General features: G+C 37.6%; 2 protein-coding genes across 3 annotated transcripts; one reads left to right on the plus strand and one right to left on the minus strand.

Moving 5' to 3' along the window:
- Positions 1–51: 51 nt before the first annotated feature.
- Positions 52–22,392, minus strand: strn3 (striatin, calmodulin binding protein 3). The gene is made up of 16 exons (XM_052580794.1): positions 21,856–22,392; positions 13,358–13,461; positions 13,165–13,238; positions 12,021–12,099; positions 11,694–11,870; positions 9,056–9,194; positions 8,826–8,967; positions 5,921–6,057; positions 5,375–5,550; positions 5,178–5,225; positions 3,073–3,194; positions 2,777–2,944; positions 2,554–2,694; positions 2,325–2,432; positions 2,010–2,096; positions 52–1,877 (listed from the first exon to the last, which is right to left on the minus strand). Exons 1-16 carry the CDS (start codon positions 22,102–22,104, stop codon positions 1,708–1,710), a joined length of 2,121 nt encoding a protein of 706 aa, XP_052436754.1. The 5' UTR covers positions 22,105–22,392; the 3' UTR covers positions 52–1,707.
- ap4s1 (adaptor related protein complex 4 subunit sigma 1) lies at positions 21,137–24,332 on the plus strand. 2 transcript variants are annotated; one of them, XM_052580800.1, is made up of 6 exons: positions 21,140–21,484; positions 23,148–23,309; positions 23,649–23,735; positions 23,840–23,908; positions 24,011–24,022; positions 24,138–24,332. In XM_052580800.1, the coding sequence occupies exons 2-6, from the start codon at positions 23,172–23,174 to the stop codon at positions 24,264–24,266; spliced, it is 435 nt and encodes a 144-aa protein (XP_052436760.1). In that variant the 5' UTR covers positions 21,140–21,484; positions 23,148–23,171; the 3' UTR covers positions 24,267–24,332. The 2 variants fall into 2 exon arrangements, with proteins under 2 accessions (XP_052436759.1, XP_052436760.1); XM_052580799.1 differs by having other exon boundaries at positions 21,137–21,484; positions 23,107–23,309; positions 24,011–24,332.
- Positions 24,333–24,501: the final 169 nt, after the last annotated feature.

The following is a 24,501-nucleotide window of genomic DNA, read 5'->3' on the forward strand; positions in this document are numbered from 1 at the left end:
AAATATTGTGATAAATTCAACGCTGCATTAATTGTCGAGACAAGGGACATGTTGCATATACAGATACACCATTTAATATTTATTATAGACATTTTATATACATTACTTTTCAACAGTTGTTTTGCTATGTGGTACAATCTTTAAAATCCGTTGATTCGTAGTAAATCAAAGACCTTACAAAACTCATCAAAACTCTTCAAACTGATCAGAACTTTTGGAAGACTAGAAAAAATACTTTATTGTAGTATTAATCATGCATTACACAAACAAAAAATGTCTTGGTTACACCATGAACTGCATTGTTTCCTTTAAAAACCATCGAACAGATTTGGGGTAGAACGAGCAAACCAAATATTTCGAATAAATTTGATTGACGACTCCAATCGCCAAAATGAAAACTATCAGTTATCATTTCATTCCAAACCTGTGAGGTTTTCTCTCATTTTTGTTAGAATGTTAGTTAACCAACATTCCACTGAGTTCCATTTCATTCCTCAAAATAGCTTTTATGTTCCAGTTTATACAGGTCTGTAATGACATGAGTAAATTATTTTTCATTTTGGGTTGAACCTTCCCTTTAACTTCTCGCTTCTCTCCTGGTCTCCAGCATCACGGAGTGAATTTAAACCCGTTTTCAGCCAACCAAGACACGGCACGAGCGTTTATACGAACCTATATACGTTAATTTCCTATCAGTTAACCTGTTCGGTTTGGTTAGCGACAGCCCAATCTTTGAGTTACCATGAAGCTATGCTCTGAAGGACAAGAAGACTATCCACAAACAGAAAATAAACAGTGTTCGGATCTCTAACCTGCGATACTTCAACTCATTTTACAGTAAGGTGTACAGAAACATCACATAGTGACAGGATGCTGCAGTTTATTTGTAAATTCCTAAAAGCTCTCATGGCACCACGCGATGTGCTTCTACTAACGTACAATCTCTCCTTTAAGTGAGAAAACAATGTTAAAGCAATGTTAAGGAGAGCACTCATCCAGGGTTACCAGAGACACAAGACCTTCAAGAAGAAGAACCGCCTAAAATGGAGGGCTTGAGTGGGATTATAGTCCCTTTAAAAAATGTGATTTTCAGCGGTTTTATGACAGTCTTTATTTATATAAAATTGATTATAAAAACTATACTTTTTTTTACACAAAAAAATGAAACAAACGCTAAAGGTATGAAGGTTTGACTGTATTTAACTGTATTTGCTTGCGTTACATTAGGATGAGGAGGGTAACTGAGATATGGGTGTGGTTTATGGCTCGGCAGGGGGCGGGACTCAGTTCCTCTGGTGCCCGGATGATGGTCGGTGACAACCCACTGATGGATGAACATGATAACCACTCCATGGTCACTGAAACTTACCTACAGGACACATTATCAGCTCAGTTCAAAACCAGTCAAAAGGCTACAAAAACTGGTTTCACTCCAGCTTTGACTTACAGTAAATTACAGCTATTTTTTTTTCTTTTTTTGAAGAAAACAAAAAAGAGATTAAAACTGATTGAGCACTCCACACTGGCTTCGCAAAAAAACAGCACGTCCCCCTCTTGGCACCTGGTATCGTGTATGTGGTGTGAGTTTGATAGCGTAGGTGGAAGCCACTTCAATGTAGTGTGAGAAATGCTACTCTTGTTACACAAGGCAGTGAAGCAGTCCTTTCTTTCTCTCGTCTTTTCATATGCATTAATTCGGACGTGCTTTTATACAAACACTTTGGCCAGGGCATCGGCTCCAGCACTTCCTATGTATGCCTTAGATGGGTGGAAGGCAACGTCATATATGGCCTCGTCCGACTTTTTCCTGTGCGCAGTAACCTCTTGTACGCATGTCTTGCTGTCCACGTTCCACAAGCGGATGGAACTATCATGACCTGTGTTAGACAAAGAAGAGGCATTAAGTTTATATTTAAAGGGACATTTCAGCAGAAAATGTACAAAATTACTGATTGCTTTGACTTTTGCTGATACAGTAGCTGAAAAAAGCAAAACCCCAAAACACTCACTTCCTGACATCAAGTAGATGCCATTTGGATCTATAGCCAGACTAGTAACAGCATCCAAGTGAGCCACCATTGCATGAATGGCTTTACCTACAAATAGAGATGGAAGGAAGGTGATTAATAATCCCAAACTAATCATATTTAAAAATTTAATTTTTTATTTGTTTTACTGTATTTTTGATCAAATACATACAGCTTTTTTTTAATGAGCATAAGACTTCTTTTTTAAACATGATAAAAATCATACTGACACCAAACTAGTGAACAGTAGTGCATTAATTTTATATGACGACACACACACACTAAAAAAAACCTCACCTGATTTATTATCAAAGAATTTGATGTGTCTATCCTCGTGAGCAGTGACTGTGATTGGCAGGGTGGGGTGGGTGACCACTTTATTAATGTGATTCCCAAAAGGAATAGCTGCAACAAAGCAGAAGAAAGTAAACATGACAAGTTCAATTCTAATTAAAGCATTGAACTATATATAATTCATACATATCCACAAGTGTACTTTGTTTTAGAACCAATGTGGAGGACGTACCGCTCTCGCCCTGTGCGGAGAATACCATGACGGGCTGCGATGTCTCTAGATCATAAATGACAACATCTCCCGTGTTGTAGGATGCCACCATGTGAGCTGGATCACACCCATTGAAATCAATTGATGTGGGAACACCATGATCTGAAAGACAGGAAATGAAGAAATGAGTTGCCAAACGCTTCATTGATTACAGAACAGTGCAAACAAGATACATTCCGCTCACCTCTATCTGAGTTAAATGTGCTGAGACACGGTGACTTCCCCTGAGGGTTCCACAGCTTGATCGTCCCATCAGCTGAACAGGACAGCAGTCGCTCTTTGATTCCACTGTAAGCCAATCCCCACACCGCGTCACTGTGACCCAACAACGTACCAGCCAACACGCTGGGGTCTGAGCGATACAGAGGACACACACAGAGAACATACTAGTGATCAGACAGGTTTCCTCCTTTTAATTCTTGCTTGTAAGTTTTATGAAAATAAGAGGTGACATATGCCACCCAGATTTGATCTTCTCACCATATGTGTCGTATGGGTCTACATTAGAGCTGGGGATGTTCCACCACTGAATTGTTGAATCGATTCCACCACTAAAACACTGCTCGCCGCTGGAGCTCACAACCAATGAGAGCACAGGCCCACTGCAGCAACAAATCATACAGGTTAAGAGGATTTGTGAGACAAAATATTACTGTCTAAAAGACTAAATTGGTGGATTCAGCAGATTACTTGATTGTTTATTCAGGGGCCCTAAAGAAAATCTAAATCTAAATGTTATGTATATCAATGCATTAAAAAAGAAAATATGAAGTCATGTGCAATTTTTTTTTGGTAGTTTATGTAAAATCAGTCAATTAAATATTTTGTCTAATGCAATGATAACTCAAACACCTAAATATTTCTAGAGTGTGCAAATACGAAGGTGCATAAATTGAGGTACAAAGTAAGTAATAGAATATTTTAGTCAAACAGTGCCAGTAGGTTGTGTTTGTTAAATTCTTGCCCTGACCAGCTCTATGTGTGATGTGGAAACATCCTAGAGCAACAACAGTGAAACAGTAGACCACACATGCTCACGGGACAAGGACCGAGATCTCAGAGGGTAAATAATCATGTGCCCTTATTTAACACACTCCCGATCCAGCTCCAAACAACAGCAATGGCTGAAGAGAAGCTTGTCAAGAGCTTTATGACATAGGTCTAAAGGTGCGCTCAGTCATTTTTGCCAATTAAAAAAATAAATAAAAAATACCCTAAAGAAATAAAAAACACTTTTGAACAAAATATTGAGTACTGACATGAGACAAAGATATCGAAGTCTTCTAGAAAAAGTAATGTATTGAATGTATTCCCAAGAAAATGATGCTGAAGTTGTTTATTGTCCAGTCCAGATGTAGTGCTTTTCTAAGTATTATCTCATCGGAGCTTAATAAAGACTATCTTCTTAATTTTGACAAGAGTTGACTGTCACTTAAATTACGGAGCTTCAGGTTCTGCATAAACCCATGTATTCTTAGTTGCACAATGAAATGAGTTGCAGGCACCTGACCCAGTGTTTGTAGGTTCTAATCCTGTATGGTACAGCTTTATATAACTGTGTGTAATGTTGTGTCACTTGGAGCCAACTGCTGCAGTTCTACCTTCGACGACTCAAGTCTCTGTAAAATGTAACAAACTACAATGCTTGAGTGGCATGCTGTGTAAATTGAAAGGCTAAAGCTTTGAAGATTTTGTGTAGCAAGTGTTTAACCATGGGAACTACGCATTGTTTAATCCAGAATTCAAGTTTGCCAAAAATGGCCATAAGTGGCATGGCACCATAATTGCTGCATGCAGATGTATATATATACTTTTTTTTTTTTTTTGTCTTTGAAGACCAAGAATTCCCACAATGCTCATTTCAACAGTGGCCATTTTTTTAAATAACAAATATAATTCTTGTTATGCCAAGCTCTAAAATAATTTTTTTAGTAGAAACTGCAAAAATAAAAACATGGAAAAACAGGTAAATTATTTTTTTTTTTTATCCTGATGAGACTATGTATTGTTGTGGACAACTGTGGAGTCAAAATTATAGAGAACCACTGTTCTACAATGAGCAGGTCGCCCTCTTATGGACAGCATCAGGTTGCCATACCATGAAAATCCTCCTGTTTCATGCAACTAACTGGCTACATTAATATTAACCATAATAATGAGTAAATATACTGGGGACTTCAAGCAGCTAGAGTGTTTACAGTGTAATGCGGCTGCAAAATGCTTGCCACCAACAAAATATTAATGATCATTGGGACTGAATACACATGTTTGTAGTATGACAGCAAAAGAGAGCTCTGGCAAGAAATCTTAGAAATTAATAAACTCTCATAAAACACATAATGTTGTGGCAATAACTACATTGTCCACACTGTCACAACACTTTCACTCTCCTCAACACATTTAGGATAAACTGGAATGACGACAACAACAACCTCAGCATCCATTTTTTGTTGCTCTTGTACGGAAATTTGCTTAACAATGGCTATTTGTAAATCTTCGAGGCTAATGTTTTTGAAATGTTTGACAGGCAGGTTTATTAAGAAAAGGGAAAAAAAGGAAGTCAATATCATGAAATCAATACTTACATATGCCCTCTAAATGTGTATATGGGCTCCACATCAAAAGAGGCACTTCTGCAAAGCCAGATGAAACTTTGCTTAGCAGTTTGTATGGAACATTAATGTTGCATGATAAAATCAATCTGCTTCTTGAGACATCATTTTAAAGATCAAAAGCAATCCCAAGACAACACGTTTCTTGGGGAGCCACAGCGAGCACTTACTTTTTGGCAGGAACGGTCTTCTGGAGGTTCCACAGTTTGAGGGTGTGGTCTTCCGAGACGGTGACCAACACCGGTTCCACAGGATGGAAGGCCAAGGCCCGCACTCCATCAAAGTGGCTTCGCAGGGTATATTTGGGATTCCATGTCTTCCTGAACGCATCCTTATTGGCTGGCAGCTAAAAATAAAGGGTGGGGGGAGGGGTCATTGTAGAGGCATTTTGACAACTGCGACATGAAACCTGGAAATTGCAGGTCGACTGACTGTGACGCATTAGGATAGCTGTCCTATTTGAGCGCACGGCAAACCACAACTGTTTGGACAACCGAGGTCCTCTGTAACCTTTATACAGAATGGAGCTAATACAGTACATGACATCGGAGTAAACAGGACCGGCTGTTTTTATAAGTGTTAACTGATGGTTAAAAATGTAAAAAATGTAAACAATTGAGCAGGAAACAGACAATTGTATTTTTAAAAGTAGAGTCTGTTATTTATTAATGCTAGAATAGAGCATTATTAAAGCAGAAGAGCAGTGGGGTACTTACATCATAGCTGTATTCAGCCTCGTCATTGGACACAGTCAGATCTGCGAGGTCTCCCAGGCCCAGCACACTTTCCAACATGTCATCAGAGCCCATGATAAAGGACTTGCCCCCACCAGGCGTGAATGGCAGAGGCTCGGCTAAGAATAGGAAAGAGAAGAGAAGAGAAGAGAAGGCCCAGTAAACAAGGTGCCACACCTTAGGATTGAAAAACAAGGCTTACGCAAAAAGACTGTTTAACAAACACATCCTTTAGCAGCTGAACAGTTCTGTGAGGGTGTAATATAGAACATACATCCTAAGTAATAATACACGAGTTGGATCAATAGCAAGATTTTGACTTTAACATCACACCAGCCTCTGGTTGCTCCATGGGGTATCCCAAAAAGCAGGGATACCCCATAGATATATATAAACAAGATTGTTGGTACCATTACCTAGAACCATACACTGTGCAATCCTAATTATGGTAATAAATGTCTTAATTTAAGGGGGACAAACACTACACACATACTTGTGCCTCTTTACCAAAAATTAATGTTCTATTTGGTGACATTTACATTAGGGGTGGACAATATCTTATAGTTTGCGATATACTGGTAAAAATTCTCCCCATGATAATAATTAGTCTATTAGTTGACAAATTTCTGTGTGCGACAGTGTGGAGCGACATGGCGAAAGGCGGACCTGAAATTGAGGAGTTGATCGCTTTTACAATCTGGAACTGGTTTGGTTTGCCTTATAAATAGACATTCCTTACAAAAAAACAAAAAAACAAGATTGCTTGAAGAACAGATAAACCATACATTTTGTGCAATCGTATGTTCACTGTCTTCAAATTTCATCAGGTCAAATTTCTGCAGTTTATTCAGCTATAACTGGATACCTTTGTCCATTTTAGGGATTTCCTGGAGTGTAGTCAGTAGTAGTATTCTGCTATGCATATGTGGAGTTGATATCGTAGTCGCAATAAATACTAGAAATATTGTGATATATTTTGAAGCCCATATCGCCCAGCCCTAATTTACATAATCCTTAGTTTAGAAGTGGGTCAGAAGAGTCAGAAGAGAGGAAGACAAAAGAGTGAGAGATAAAGAAAGCAGAAGTGAGGGTGTGTGATGTGTTTGACCCAGCTGGCTCTGTTCGGAGCAGTAAGAGAATCTCTCGTGCTGGAAGCTGTCAGGAATGCTGATGCAGCAACTGGCCTAATTAAGATTCTACCGCAGGGCTAGCGTGTGCCACAAAGCACATACGAAGTACACACATGCACACGCAGGCACACGTTGAAAGAATAGTTCACTCAAAAAAAATACTTTTGGAATTTTGTGCTGTGTGTGAAAACTAATAAAAACTTGCAGAATGCCTAAGCAGCTTGTTTCACAGACTGAAAGTAGGCAGTGATTTCTTATTAGTGTACTACTTACATTGCTAGTATTCTGGACGTATATGACAGCTTTGTGTAAGCAGCTGGCTTAAGTCATTATTCATATGTTTATGCACGTCTAGACACACTACAGTTAAAAAATTAGGGGTCAGTAAGATTTTATTCTGCAAGGCCACAATTAAATTGAAGTGCACATTTGTATTTTAAATAAATGCTGTTCTTTTTATTCAGTTTTCTATTTTATACAGTTCTATTAAAGGAACGTATTACTATTTCCAAAAACATATTGACTAGCGCAACTGATTACAACATTAAAAAGAAGAAATAATTTCTGAAGGATCATGTGACACTGAAGACTTGCGTACTGGATGCTGAAAGTTCTACAAATTTTTAATTAAACAATATATTTCACATGAATAAAATTTGACTGTTTTCTTCAAATGAATGCAGACTTAATGAGCAAAATAATTCCAGATCCCACAAAATTATAAGTCAATAATGTAATATAGCACAGAATATTACAAATATAGCACCATATGTCTTTTTGGTGCTTTTTATTGTACTTTTTGTATTCAGTATAAATCGTCATTCATTTTCACTCTACGGCAAAGATCTGCTTAGACATTCTGCCAAATGTCTTTATGTGTTTTGTGGAAGAAAGAAAACACAGAGCTGAAACAACACGAGGGCGAGTAAGTGAAAACAAAATGTTCTAGTTTGGGTGAAGTAGGCCTTATTTTAACTCTACATGATAATAGACCTGCAGTCATTGCTACGTCACCAAACACTCCTTTGAGAAGTGCTCTGCTTCATTACAGATCTATAATCTATAGAAGCTTATTTACGCAACAGGATAAAAACTAAAAAGTTAATTGCAAGTTTTCATTCCACAATTAAGACCCTGGACCAGAAAACAAGTCATAAGTGTATTTTTTTTGTAAATCTGAAAACGGAATAAGCAAGCTTTACATTGATGTATGGTTTGTTATGATAGGACAATATTTGGCTACGACACAACTACTTAAAAATCTGTAATCTGAGGTTGCAAAAAAAAAAAAATCTAAATACTGCAAGAACCATTTTTAAAGTTGTCCAAATTAAGTCCTTAGCAATGCAAATTACTAATCAAGTTAAGTTTTGATATATTTATGGTAGGAAATTTACAAAATATCTTCATAGAACATGATCTTTACTTAATATCTGAATGAGTTTTTGCATAAAAGAGAAATCGACCATTCTGGCCCATACAATGTTTTTTTTGGCTACTGCTACAAATATACAACAGCGACTTAATACTTTAGTTTTGTGCTCCAAGGGTCAGAATTCAGAAAAAAAAAGAAAAAAAAAATCTAAATACTAAAAATTGTTGGCAATTCTGAGAAGAAAAGTCAGAATCGTGAGACCAAGTGTCACAACTATCCATTACAGTTTTTTTTTACTGTAGCAGAATCAAGTATCCATAAAAACCATGATTAAAGATTATAAAATCCATTTTGTCTATGAGTTTGGTGAGCACTATTTTACCCCACTCTGTGCCGTCTCCTGAACTCCGAGCCTCTCCGGCACCTTCTCCATCCTCTGCGTTTACCAAAAAGTCAAACTCCTTGAGTGCCTCCTCTGTGTCAGGGTCATCCGGTAAGTCTGAAGCCAAACCTTCATTTCCGACCTGGAAAAGTTATAGTTACAGGGTATATTACATCAACAATCATATCCCGAGAACAATAACATTAATTCTACCAAAAAATGTTACACACCTTAATTTTATGTTTTTTTATTCTACGTTTATCGCTCCTGTCAGGCACGTCCTCCGTTATGTCGCCCTCATCTTCTTCCTCTTCATCACTATCATCAGCATTTTCTAAAAAATTAAATGTCTCCAGAACCTCTGGATTCCTGTTAAACCAAAGGCATCATAAGGAATGTTTCAAAACAGATAACATGGAAATCTTTTTAACTGTTTATATTAATCTACCACCTGAATTGACCCCCAAAAAATTAAGAGATGCACCGATTGCAATTGTTTTGGCAGATTTTGATTTCTGGTAAGCGTGACCTGCCGATACCGATTTTCGCAATTCCGATTTTCTTTCTAAAATTTTATTTTCTTAAAAACTATAATTGACAGCATATACAAAAAAATAAAAATAATTATACTTTTTAAATGCTATATACATACAGTATTGTTCAAAATAATAGCAGTACAATGTGACTAACCAGAATAATCAAGGTTTTTAGTATATTTTTTATTGCTACGTGGCAAACAAGTTACCAGTAGGTTCAGTAGATTGTCAGAAAACAAACAAGACCCAGCATTCATGATATGCACGCTCTTAAGGCTGTGCAATTGGGCAATTAGTTGAAAGGGGTGTGTTAAAAAAAATAGCAGTGTCTACCTTTGACTGTACAAACTCAAAAATATTTTGTACAAACATTTTTTTTTGCATTCCTGTGAATCACTAAACTAATATTTAGTTGTATGACCACAGTTTTTTAAAACTGCTTGACATCTGTGTGGCATGGAGTCAACCAACTTGTGGCACCTCTCAGCTGTTATTCCACTCCATGATTCTTTAACAACATTCCACAATTCATTCACATTTCTTGGTTTTGCTTCAGAAACAGCATTTTTGATATCACCCCACAAGTTCTCAATTGGATTAAGGTCTGGAGATTGGGCTGGCCACTCCATAACATTAATTTTGTTGGTTTGGAACCAAGACTTTGCCCGTTTACTAGTGTGTTTTGGGTCATTGTCTTGTTGAAACAACCATTTCAAGGGCATGTCCTCTTCAGCATAGGGCAACATGACTTCTTCAAGTATTTTAACATATGCAAACTGATCCATGATCCCTGGTATGCGATAAATAGGCCCAACACCATAGTAGGAGAAACATGCCCATATCATGATGCTTGCACCTCCATGCTTCACTGTCTTCACTGTGTACTGTGGCTTGAATTCAGAGTTTGGGGGTCGTCTCACAAACTGCCTGTGGCCCTTGGACCCAAAAAGAACAATTTTACTCTCATCAGTCCACAAAATGTTCCTCCATTTCTCTTTAGGCCAGTTGATGTGTTCTTTGGCAAATTGTAACCTCTTCTGCACATGCCTTTTTTTTAACAGAGGGACTTTGCGGGGGATTCTTGAAAATAGATTAGCTTCACACAGACGTCTTCTAACTGTCACAGTACTTACAGGTAACTCAAGACTGTCTTTGATCATCCTGGAGGTGATCATTGGCTGAGCCTTTGCCATTCTGGTTATTCTTCTATCCATTTTGATGGTTGTCTTCCGTTTTCTTCCACGTCTCTCTGGTTTTGCTCTCCATTTTAAGGCATTGGAGATCATTTTAGCTGAACAGCCTATCATTTTTTGCAACTCTTTATAGGTTTTCCCCTCTCTAATCAACTTTTTAATCAAAGTACGCTGTTCTTCTGAACAATGTCTTGAACGACCCATTTTCCTCAGCTTTCAAATGCATGTTCAACAAGTGTTGGCTTCATCCTTAAATAGGGGCCACCTGATTCACACCTGTTTCTTCACAAAATTGATGACCTCAGTGATTGAATGCCACACTGCTATTTTTTTGAACACACCCCTTTCAACTAATTCAACTAATTGCCCAATTGCACAGCCTTAAGAGCGTGCATATCATGAATGCTGGGTCTCATTTGTTTTCTGAGAATCTACTGAACCTACTGGTAACTTGTTTGCCACGTAGCAATAAAAAAATATACGAAAAACCTTGATTATTCTGGTTAGTCACATTGTACTGCTATTATTTTGAACAATACTGTATGTGTGTATATATATATATATATATATATATATATATATATATATATATATATATATATATATATATATATATATATATATATATATATATATTAGGGCTGTCACATTGAGAAAAATCTAAATTATTGAATATCATGCAATGCATTCGAATATCGACGTGACCGCTGCAGGAAACACAGAAGCTGCATCTGAAGTGGCATTAGATGTATTTCCACAGACTGTTTGATGAAGCTGAGGTGCCATAAATGCATTTACACTGCAAACTTTCGAATGCTTAACTACTACTGTATAAAATCACATTGTAATCATACTGAAACATTTTGTTTGTACAATGTTGCCTCTACCTAATTCATATAATTGTTCTATGTTTTTTTACTAACGCAGCACAGTTTTTTTTATGTTTCTATGAGTGCTGTTACACTCATTTGTGTTGTTTTCTGCAAGAGTCTCACTTACTCAAATTATCAATCACTGTAAGTGTGATGTCAAAACATGCTGGTCACCGGTCCGGGTCGATCATGTGGAAAACCGGCTAAATCCGGTCCCCGGCTGGTCGATCGGTGCATCTCTAAAAATAAATCCAAGGAAATCTGTACCTTTTCATGTCTTGTCCCTTTCTTTTGGCTGGAGACTCTCCTCCATTGAGAATTTGCTCTAGGTTCTTGGTTTCAACAGAACCGTTCTGCTCTGAGCCGGACAGCCCCAGTAACGACCGCACTCTCTGCGACCGGACATCCAGTATTGTGTCCGTATAACCTACTTCCTGAAGATATCTTGAAGGACAGAGATGTATAAAGACAGTAAGAACAGAGCTCAGATGACAGGTGACAGAAATAGCCATAATGTGATGATGCACATGCCCATGAACTTCCACACAAAGAAAGTTTGATTCAGAAAAGCACAATGACTCAAGACTAACTTACTGTCTGAGGAGTTGCCTGCCCTGTTTCCACGTTAACTGGCTGTTCTGAGGTACAGCCGAGACCTCTGTATCTTTGGTATCTTGTTTAAGAAACAAAATAAACAAAGTGAAAGCAGAACGAAACATATGAATATACACATAAAAAACTAAGTACCATTCAAAAGTCTGGGGTTAGTAGAGTGTTTCTTTAGCAACAAATCAGCATTTGAGAATATTTTCTGAAGGAATATGTGACTCAAAGACACCAAAGTAATGGCTGCTGAATATTCAGAATATTCAATGGCATCCTAAGAATATATTACATTTAAAATATATTGAAATAGAAAACCGTTGCTTTAAATTGTAATTATATTTCACAATATTACAGTTTTTTTTTTTTTATGTATTTCTGATCAAATAAATACAACCTTAAGAGACTTCTTCTAACAAGATTATTGCCAACCCCAAACTTTTGAAAGATAGTGTGTGCTGATTTTCATGTGAAGTGTCAGCCTGGTAGCTAATCCAGATAATTTTTTTTCGTAATTTAAAGCAAACCGACCCAAAGTAACCTAATAAAATCTGGTTCAATTTATAGAATCCTTATCATATGCTGTTTATTTTGCTGTGTTATCTTATCAATTCAAATCACCTTTTCATCAACCAACCAAGCAGCTGAAACAACATATATTCGCAATTTCATGAAATACATTACAAATTCATAATGTCTTCTGAGTTCAAAAGTATAATAAATCCAAACGTATCAAAAAACGCAGATACAAAAATACAACTCCACTGAAATGCGATTCATATGCAAATTCAGAAATCCCAGTCCATTCAAAATGCATTTAGTATTGTGCTTTGCACTTATTTATTGCCCATACCTTGAATCCAAAAATAGTGTTAATCACCAAATGCGTTATGAAATGTCCGTTGAGCATAGGTTGTTGGGAATAGTATCCAATTCCGAATAAAGAAAACAAAACCCACCCACGGCCATGTGGAATGCTACTGTGTCCTCATGACACAAGACATTTTTCTTTCCACTCAAACAATGATGTCACATCCTGATAAGGAATATTTAAAGGGGGAGGCCTCTTTTATTAGAAGAGTTCATCACATGAAATTCACATCGAGATTTTCAAAAGGAAGTTGTGTCCACTTACCTGATTCAAAGCTAGGCATTTTCACTTCACCTTGATTTAGTTCTGTCCCATATTTTAATTTATGGTATTTTGCTCTGGTAATAGAAAAGAGAGTCTTTGTTAAAATTCAAAAGTACATAATATGTACACACACATAAATATATAAAATATGCAATGTTTTGAGAAGAAAGAAAGAAAAAAAAACACTACAAACCTTTCTTGCTTTAACGCATATTCTAACATTTTTATTCTTCTAACAAGATCATTCTTTAAATTTTCTTGACCTTTCCTTTCTCCTTGGAGGAACGCTATTCGGGCCTGCAAGACAAATTAGGAGGTCATCAGGACAGGTGACACGAAGGTTAAATTAGTGTTTATATATTTAAGCTGAGTTGTCAACTTGTGAATTGCATGTTATGAGAAAGGCTTGGCCCAAAAATAATATATTGACAATAAATAGCAATGCCCTTGCTGACGCCACATAAGGGAACATTTAGCACAATATGCATTTGTTTACGAATTGTTTCTTTGGTGCAGTTCTTTTAATGAAGACTGTTGATTCGGTCTGAATGAAAGCCAGAACCCAATTTTAATTGGTTATAAGATGCCCTGGAAAATCTCTGGAGCAAAAAAAACTGAACAAAAAAAATGCACAGATCTCTTATTTTCTAAAGAGGAACAAACACAAGGCCACCGGCAGGCGACGGCTCAAAAGGAACAGAGCTCTACAGACTAAAGCAGGTTAACATTAGCAAATGAGAGCAGCTGTGCAACTTGACCCCTCTTAAAGGCCAGGAAATGAATGAGAGGAGGCAAGGGGAGGGCGTATTTATAGACAAACCAAACCCTCAACCTTCCTGGAGAAAAAGAGCTCTCGTAGGCTCTCATGACAACCTTATTTGTTTGGCAGGTAAACTGTAAGAGGACATCCTGTGCGGTTTTCACAGAAACAGGGAAGGTGAGGTGGGCTTGTTGATGATACATTATTTTCCTAAACCACATGATGACAAAGAGAAACATAGTGTTTAACAAAACTTCAAATGAAAGTAAAGTTCCAAATTTCACCTAAAAAAAAAAAAAAAAAAAGACTAGTTTTAGGGGCATTTCATTCTAAAACATAGCACAGCAAGCAGGACAGTGAGACGCCAGTCCATTGATCGAGTCAACACTACCTTCATCTCCCGCACTAAAATATTTAACTGTCAAACTCATCTCACTCAGCTGACGAGCAGTATAGCTCAGGAGCATTGTGTAATACTATGTAAACAGAAAAAGGCCCCGGGTGAAGTGACAACTAAACAAATATAGTAACATATGTAACAACTAGGGCTGACAAGTTATTTAAAATGTACCTGAATTTAACGAAAAAGGCAGATTAAAACACAACTGCTTACTAATATTTAAATGTACATTTAAAGCACAAACTGAACAATATGTCCTTCCATATCGGCTGATGTTAGAGGTCATTTCCCGGCACCGGTAGGAAAATAAAAAAATTTAGTCTGCATGAAACATATCTTCCCTATTATGAAGAATATACAAGTGAAACGGATTCTCAAACAAGAAAATGTATTCATATATTTGATTAAAGATTTTGATGGAATTTTCTTTCAATTATGATAAAAAAAAATAATAATACAAAAGACAATTTAGTTCTTATGTGACTTTAATTGTGCATACTCTTTTGCTCTATTTGGATTACCTGTAGCATCATAAATTCAAACTGATCTTTAAAAACACTAATTATTTTTATAATTTAAGGATACAATATAATATAATTGGATAATAATTTAAAAACACTAATAATTGCATAATACTGTTAAAAATGTAATCTTTAGGTAAAACTCAAAAAGAACATACATTTCCAATACTGTACATTTTGATGATACCGAATTACACTTAAATCAAGGGTAGTGTTTAATGTAATTGATTTTAGTATAGAATTTCAATACGAGACATTTATCAGCTGTAGGCCATAACATGAAAATAACTTGAATTGCTCCAATGGCATAAGCATTTCTTGTTATGAACTTTACATAGAGGTTAGGAGCATAAATCAATGCTTTTTTTTGTGTGAAAATTATTAACTCATAAAGACATCCACTGAAACTATCCCAAGAAGATTTCAGATCAAGAGCTAAAAGGCCAGTTGGAGAAGAGTTGGAGTGCTGAAAAGCCATTACGCTCTTGGACAGAGCTTTCACATGAGACAGCTGTCTGTGCTTGTCTTCAGACTACGGACGTTTTGGAACGAGACCGACACACCGAGGCCATCCCTGCAATACTCAAAAGCCCACCATGTGTACAGCACTCATGATCTGATTACAGAAAAATGCATCTCTGAACTACACTAGACTCGTACACAGACAAAAATACAACTGTAAATAAACCAGTAACCATGGCATTACAGACTGTCCCCGCAAAGAGCGTGAGGTGATAAAGTTCTTATGAAGAGCTGTCCAAGCGTCTGCCATGAGCGTGCTTTCACAATCCACCCCCACATTCACAGCGCTGGAATCAACGTGTGAGGTCACTCCATTGAGACGCCTCAGAGGCAGCCCGAGGGAAACATGGTGAGATCACTGGCCAAAACTAGAGCCTTACAAAGGAGCAAGCTGCAGCACATGGGGCACGAATAGCCCTCACCGACGCATGACACATTCCACCGTACAGATGTCAGGTTAAAGAGTTAACAGCACAGAACATTAAAAGCTAATAAAAATTCTACTAACTGGTTATCTTTAATGGAGAAGGATGTTTAAAATCATATGAAAGCTGGGCAAAGACATCTTTTAAAGGCCACTAAATATTAATTTGACTGTTAAAAGTGCAGATTGATTTACCCAAAAAGCACAAACTCTGTCATACTATGAATAGCTCTGCTTGAGCATCACTTGGTTTGTCCAAACAATGGCAGACATGGGAACAGTTAGCAGTTAAAAGTCATGAAAATATATTTTTTCAACTTCTTTCATTGTACGCATCTTATAAAACCAATGTCTATACACTACTACTGTTCAAAAGTATGGGGTTTGTAAGATGTTTTTCAAAAACGTTTCTTATTCATGCCAAGGCTGCATTTATTTGAGCATTCAGTAAATATAGTAACAACAATAATATCATGAAACTGCTACCATTTAAAACAACTGTTCTCAATTTGAATGTTTTAAAATGTAATTTATTCTTTAGAAGATGAATCTTCATTATTAAGGTCTTTAACATCACATGATCCTTCAGAATATGCTTATTTGGTGCTTAAGAAACACTGATTATAATAAGAAATGCATATGGTTGTGCAGCTCAATTTTATTATTATTATTTTTTTTTTTTGTGGAAAGTCAAAAAGAACAGAATTTACAGAAATCTTTCGCAATATTGTAAATGTGTTCTCTATCACTTTTGATCATTTTAATGTGTCCTAACAGAATATTTCTGAGTATTTCTTAAAAAAAGAAACAACCCCAAACCTTTGAGCTGTACTGTAGTTAACCTGTCAAGAAAGTGTACTTCAATTTATAAACTGATTAGACATTCTCTCAGTTTATTTTGTGCTGAAAAACTGTAATCATCTTTACAAAAATCTCAAGAAAGAAGCCGGAATATACAAACCCACTGGCACAACACGTACAAATCAAGTCTTTGCTCACACTGCTATTATTCACTGGCTAATGCAAAGTGCTCTGACAAAGCATTTTTGAGTAAGCAAGCAAGTTATAGTATAATCAAATTACTAAGTGACAGCAAAGTCATTTGCAGCATTAGTCACACTGGTTGATTATCAGGGACTGACTGAATGCTTACTGTTTTCACTCCTCTTTGATTTAGCTTCCTCTTTTTGTTAATCAAGGACTCATACTTTCCTAAGTTGCACATGATCATAGCATTTCACAGCAGACCAACAGAGCTCGCCGGAGGGGAGCTGATGCTGCAGTTAAGAAACCTGATAAACCACAAAACAAATAATCACAAAATACTGATGAGGAGTATGATGATGATGAAGTACTTATTTGAAAAGCAGGACTGGCTGGTATATATGTGGAGCACTTCCTCAAAACTTCGCTATTCTTTCAACAAGTTATCTGAAATACAACAGATCTTAAAATATCCGCATCATATCTAGTTGTCACAAGCTGGGTTTCCATTACCCTGCTTTTATGCACATTTTAAAGTATCGCATCAGAATCCAGTGATGGAAACGTTCAATTTCGAATAAAAATGCCTTAATTCGCAAAAAAGTTTTTACGTTCGCTTGAGGTGGCTTTTGACATGTGGACAAAAGGGTTGATGCAAATAATAGGAGATGGAAATGCATTTTGTGGATAAATTCCTCCAAGCGCATCAAAAAAAGTAATTTGACTTTGCGCTATGGGACGGTAAATCCTGACTAACCATTGAACCGATCTTGCTCCACTGCATCTGAAATGTTGTTGTATGGTAGGGGTGCTCCGATCACGATCGGCCGATGGTTAATGCGCATCTCGTCAGTAAAGCCGGTTCTCTAATCAGCGGTTAATTCCATCAAGTGCGTGATTTCACATAGAGCAGCTGTTACTACACGGAGCCGTTGTTAACTGAGAAGATGCGCCAAAACGCTGAAAATGAAGTGGATTTGCGCATCTTCTCTATTAACAACGGCTCTGTGTAGTAACAGCTGCTCTATGTGAAATCACGCACCTGATGGAATTAACCGCTGATTAGAGAACCGGCTTTACTGAAGAGATGCGCATAACGATCGGCCGATCGTGTTCGGAGCACCCCTATTATATGGTCATTCAGAAATGCCCGAGCAAAGTCTGTCAAAGCATTTCTGTAGCCTATAATTGCCTCCCAGAACTGTTAAACGACTGCGTTCCTAAACAGTAGCATCCACTTCCAAAAGCAATAACCACATACATTGTGTTTCGTCTGCATTCTGAGGTGCAAGTAATTTATTATATAGGCAAATTATTATATTCAGTAGCTTCTCCTACTTATGTATAGTGACAGTTTATCAGGAAGTAATGATTTTGTTCGCAAATGTTTTGTGCAATAATCCAATTTTTCGCATACATAAAAGCAACTTTGGACTGAAACGCGGCTACAGTCTTCTGTTAAAGTTTAAGTTCACCATTCAAGAGTTCTCCAACAAATAAACATGTAGCTTGAAGCGATCAAATTACTCCTTGGTTCACCTCTGTAATGGGATAGGTGCATTAAAACCTGAATATTAATGAGCGGAGTCAGTTTAAGAGCAATAGGCTATTAAAAATTCACCTTACCAAATAGTTTCAAGCATACATCAATAGCATGAACACAATGCATTACGTTTTTTGGTAATTCAGCTTCATTCTCATTTCCTAAGCAGTGCGAAGTGCTGGCAGGCAGTACTACGAAACACTGTTGTATTAAAACAGCATTGCTAGTGTCAGCAGAGTGTGAGGATGGCTAGTACACATATGGTCAGGAACAGCTGGCTGCTCACAGCCCCTAGCAACTCTCTGATGCTTGCTGGAAATCTCCGTCACCTACCAGATTTAAAGATCGGCAGAACAACATTTCAGCTGTGCGAACTGAACTCAGACACTAAAAATACACTGTGCTCTGGGAGAAAAACAGCTGAATGAGGGGACCCTATGGGTTTAATAATAGTACAATGGAAATATACTGGAAATGTAATAGTCCAATGTTTATATAAGTAACATTTAAAACAGAACTTCATATTTGAGTAATAAGTAAAGAGCATGAAAGGCTATTTAAGAATGCATAATATTGTTATAAAATGCCTCATTAAAACTGGATGCCAGTAATATAATATGCCAATTGCAAAAGACTAAAACATTTACCACTCACTGTCATCGAATCTGACTGCCTGCATTATGTTGCTTGTCTGTATTCATGAAATTTCAGACCAAAGTACAACTTAGACACCTTAAAATAAAGTGTAACCAAAATCTTTTTTGTTCATTCGAAAAAAATGTAAATATTAGATTCTAAAATGTAAACACTTAAACATTAGAAACCAGGCCAACTAATGGAAATAAAGTGTTTAAACTGAAGTACTAAATTTACTACAACGAAAACTGAATAAAAATAAGGACAAACAGAAAAACTAAAAGCTAATATAAACTAAAACATGTAACAAAATTACTAAAACTGAAAAAAAAAGGCAATTCAAAATATTAATATACAATAATGGCGTATAAATGTTACTAAAATAGCACTGCATTATTTAACTGCTCAACAGAAATGCTAAAATGCTATTGAATACCTAAATGCTATTGAATATAAGTTCGACTGATTTGTTTAGCGGTCATGTTGATTTATGTTAGAACTGGTCAGATGATAACATATGAAGGAGATGCTGGATTTAGAGACGTGACAAATATTAAACCTGCACTTGACAATCTCTAATGGTTTGGAGAGCCATGACTCTGAAGATGGTGCTACCATGACCTACAAACCCTGAGCTAACTCAGATAACGCTAATCAGGCCCATTCCCGATGTGACTGCTCAGGACATCTCTGCTAGCAGCTATGCCTACGAGGCACAGCAAACTGACAGGAAGAGTTTCACATCAATTAGAGCTAGACATCGTTAAAGCGGAACCGAACTATCCATTACGATAACACTGGCTACATCTCCTCCACATACACAAGATGCCAAATGCACGGAAGAGCACCTGATAATGGCCTCAAACGTCTGCGCACAAGGATGGAGAATCAACACATTCATATGTAATAACATATTTTGATACGTTTTAACGTCAGACTTCATTTGTTTTGGAGTGTGCATCTCACGATTAGGTGGCAAGTGAACATCGGAAACATGGAATGCGGAGCAGATAAACAAGACCAGCCCTTATTCTGAGAAAACCTGGATTGGTATGAGTGTGGGAGAGTACACGCTGACTTCCTCTGAATAATGAAAAGTGTCCATTAAGCTTGAGCTGGGAGTCATCCTGAAAGTATGTCACTGAACAAGTCTGTACAGGGGTGGTGAAAACTTCTCGGCCTCCTGAGGGAAGACTGACTGTGTTTACATAACGCGACGTCCTGCCCCGGGCCTTCCAGCTCTTTTCCCCCATTCACAAAAGCTAAACTGTCACTCTCAGCTCTAGCAGACTTTAAAAATATGACAGCTAGCCTAGACCCGTTAATACAGGTGCTAGGGAGATTCAGCTGTCATAACACTCTTAAGGTAACAGTTCAGTCTAAAATAACACGTAAAATGGTTCACCCAAAAAATGACATTTCTGTCATCATTTACTGACTCTTGCATCGCACTGAATCCAAACCTGTATGACTTAAAATGTGGTCAAATTAGTTAAATTTCAGCTAAATATGTGGCAAAACCTCTGCCGTCTATTGTCAGTAGTGTTGCGATGTATAAAACAGCTCAGGCAAAATTAAACTTTAAACCAAGCATCTTTCTGTTTGTAATGTGGAGGTATTTTTCAAAATATCTTCTTCTGGGTCTCACAGAAGAAAGTACATCGTTCATACAGGTTTGGAAAGACACGTTTGTGTAAACTATTCCTTTAAGAACTTCAAATTATAGCAGCTGGTAAAGGCAACGGCTGTCAAAACAAAACTGGCCAAATGGTATTTGTTCGTTTCTGTGTTGGTGTTGCACATAAAATCATTAATGTTTGGAAAAAACATCAGGGTGAGTAAATAAATATGATGTTGAGATATACCTAAATAATGTGAATGATTCATCAGAAATGTACTAATCAAAAGAGCAGCAGAACTAGAAAGCCCATCTCCTCACTGCACTCTTAAAGAGAGAGTTCATCCAAAATGTAACATTATGTCATCATTAGCTCACCCTCATGCTATTCCAAACCTGGATGACTTTCTTACATGAAAAATAAACGATGTTAGTCAGAACGTATTCCAAACCTGTATGACTTTCTTAATATGAAAAATAAACGATGTTAGTCAGAACGTTAGCTACTCGGTCTCCATTCACTTCCACTGCATCTTTTTCCTTACAATGAACGGGAATGGTGACTGAGTTACAATGAACGGGAATGGTGACTGTCGCTGTCATTCTGCCTAGCATTTCCTTTTTGTGAGGACTATTCAGTGAACGCAAGGCTTCGTTTACTTTTTTTTACTGTTTTAACAACGGATACAGTGTGTCATAAAAAATACTGTACATTACAGCGGGGTGTGAAAGTGAGCGCTAGTAGGATGGATCAATAAAAGAAGCGACCCATACGGACGCCATATTGACCAAAACAAAATGGCAGAACAAGAGAATAGTTGACAAAGTCCGCAGGCTTTCGTTGACAGATGCCTTCTCGTGACACGATAAAATCCGCAACAACGACTATTAGATCTGCTCCGGTGCTCGTGGGTAAGATAATCTGACTCGATCGAACCGAGCGTGGCGTAATATCGCTAATACAGCGATGTCACGTTAGCTTAGCTTAGCCCGTCCACACTACGACCGACGCGACGCACTAGATCTCCGTGTTAAATTATACGCATACTAAATGTCATGTCACGTACAACGTTACTTGGAGTGCAGACAGATTTGTTTATTATAATAGAAAGGTGTAAGTTTTGAGTAAATGGGGCGGAGAGGAAGCTAACGAGAGCTGTAGAAAATTGCTTAGTAAAGCAACGTAAAGTCTTCAATTAAAGCAACCGATCTGATGGCGATCAATGTCTCGATTTGGGGTTTTTAACTAACGTTAGTGTGTCAGCAAACCCACGGGTCTCTACCTGGAGCTCGGCCCTCTCCACTTCCCAATGCGCCCTTTCCATCTCGAAACGGGCCCATTCGTGCTGGATGTAGTGTAAGATCCCCGGGATCGTGTACTGCTGGGGCCTGGGCATCTCGTCTTGCTGTTGTTGAACCATAGGCGCTCCTCCAGAGCTGGAGATCTGGGGATTCATGCTGCTGTTGCCCTGCTGCTGCTGCTGTTTCTGGGCGGCCATTCCTCCTCCTCCTCCGCCGGGATTTTCATCCATGTTTAAAAATAGGAGAGTCCTGCTAGAAGTCGCCGATTGTTTCCCCTCAGCCCTCCCTTCTTTACCGTTCGTGCAGCGATGCGACGTCGCCCTGCCCCCTCCACGAAATCGGCTGGCACCTGAGCGGCTGTTGTGGATTTCGTGTCAGCGCACGGATTTGCCGGCCGCCATTAGTCCGATCCCTGGATGTGAGTCTCCTACTGTGGGTGTGAGTGAGGGAGGACTGTGGCGCGCTGCATGATGGGACGCGTTCACCCAACCCTGCGCTGTCTCGAGTCATCCGAATACTGACTGACGGGAGGACAACTGCGCATGCGCTGTACAGCGACCAGAGTCAATGACAGGCTCTATACTTGATGATATAAAAATATGGCCTTAAACAATAGATATAGATATATAAAGTAGAGCGGACGTAAGTCAAATATAAAATAGCTTCAACTGGAATTATATTTTTTTCTTTTCATAACTTAAATGTGCACTCTATATTGCTAATTTAAAATATTGTTCCTAGTTTTCCCTACAAAAATTAAAAGCAGCTTTGAAAAAAAAAAAATCCGATAATGTACACTAACGTAAAAAAACAGTTTACAAATAATAACCCGGATCATTTTTTTCCACAAAGAAAAAACATAGCAATACATAGAGTAGGACAGGCAGAGTCAAAATATCAGACCTTTTTCAGAATTTAAAGAATTTCAAATAGTTCACACTCTTTTAAAATTAATAAAAATAAATAATAGCCACTTTGAGAAATATTCAAATAAAAAATCTAACATAATGGGGGAAAAGCTGTATTTTTCTACATGGAGCGGGTCGCCCCCTCATGGACGCTGCCATGTTGACGTCACATGACCAGCTCTGTCAAACAATCCACTTAGCAGTAATAATTTTACAGTAGTAACAATATTTGGGTTGTTGTGGTATTTTGGTGAAAATTAAGTTTACCAAAAATGACTATCAGTTTACACAAGTGTGCTATTATTGTTTTTTTTACTCTTCCAGATGTTTGCTGACGTAATGACGTAATGTCTCCTCCTTTCTAGCGGTGTTAACTCTTCTGAATAACTATGATCAAGTTCCTACTTATGGTCAACAAACAGGGGCAGACTCGCCTGTCCAAGTATTATGAACAAGTGGAGCTTGGGAAGAGAGCAGCTCTGGAAGCTGATGTGGTCCGGGGATGCCTCGCGCGGAGGAAGGAAGAGGTCAGTCACGTTTCCCAAAGTAATGGTTAACCACAACACGTGTATGACTGGCTATTGTTTACAGTGCAAAATATCATGAATAAAGATAATTAAACAGACATAGAAATATCCCTCGGGGAGATATAGTGATTAACAACAGAAACATGGTGTGCATGTTATGCAAACGATTACGTTACTGTATGAAACATATCTGTGCATCTACACACATCATTTACAAGTAACTGTAGACTTCCAGTCAAATTTTACCTTCGTAAACTGGCTTTAAAAATCTTCCAACTCGAAGATTCAGGATTAAAATCTGCTGTTGAACTCCAGATGTCTGTATTTCTTCTTCGTCAGTGTTCATTTGTGGAGTACAAGGACTACAAACTGGTGTATCGACAATACGCAGCACTTCTCATAGTTGTTGGCGTCACTGAAAATGAGGTTAGCATTATTGGTAACATGAAAAATTATTGACATAATCATATATTTTTTCCGCTAGTTTGTAAAGTCTGATTTATGGCCTCTGGCTGCTGTCTTTCACACAGAATGAACTCTCAATCTATGAGCTTGTGCATAACTTTGTGGAAGTGTTGGATAAGTATTTCAGTCGTGTGGTGAGTACTGACATTTTGATAAAAGATTACAACTTTCTGAGAAAAGATAAAAATGCAATGTTTTAAGTTCATTTATGATTAAATGTTTTCTTTTCTTGACAGAGTGAGCTGGATGTATCCTTTATAAGTCCAATTACACAAAGTATTATCGACCAAACTTGACTATGATTGTGTCTTCAGTCATACATGTGTATTTATATGAGGGTTTCATTCCTTAATGTACAATCAGATCATGTTCAATTTAGATAAAGTACACATTATACTTGATGAAATGATCCTGAATGGACACATTGTGGAGACGAATAAGAACCGGATACTGGCACCACTACTGGCCCTGGACAAGATGACTGAAAGCTGATTCAATGCAAATGAGATCTCAATCTTCTGTTCCAAATGATAAATAAATGTTTTTCACTAGTCTAAACTTAGGGTTCGTCTTCCATTCTTCTACAATACCATAATTTTGATGGGACCTGTAATAATCCCAATGCTTTGTCAAAGATGTCAAAGTTCCTCCTAAATATGCAACAAGAACATCCCCACATCACATTCAGGAACAGAAATGTGTTTGTCAGTTCATCTTTAGCAGGAAA

This window comes from Carassius gibelio, chromosome B17 (assembly GCF_023724105.1).
Source record: "Carassius gibelio isolate Cgi1373 ecotype wild population from Czech Republic chromosome B17, carGib1.2-hapl.c, whole genome shotgun sequence".
In the NCBI taxonomy this organism is placed as follows: domain Eukaryota; kingdom Metazoa; phylum Chordata; class Actinopteri; order Cypriniformes; family Cyprinidae; genus Carassius; species Carassius gibelio.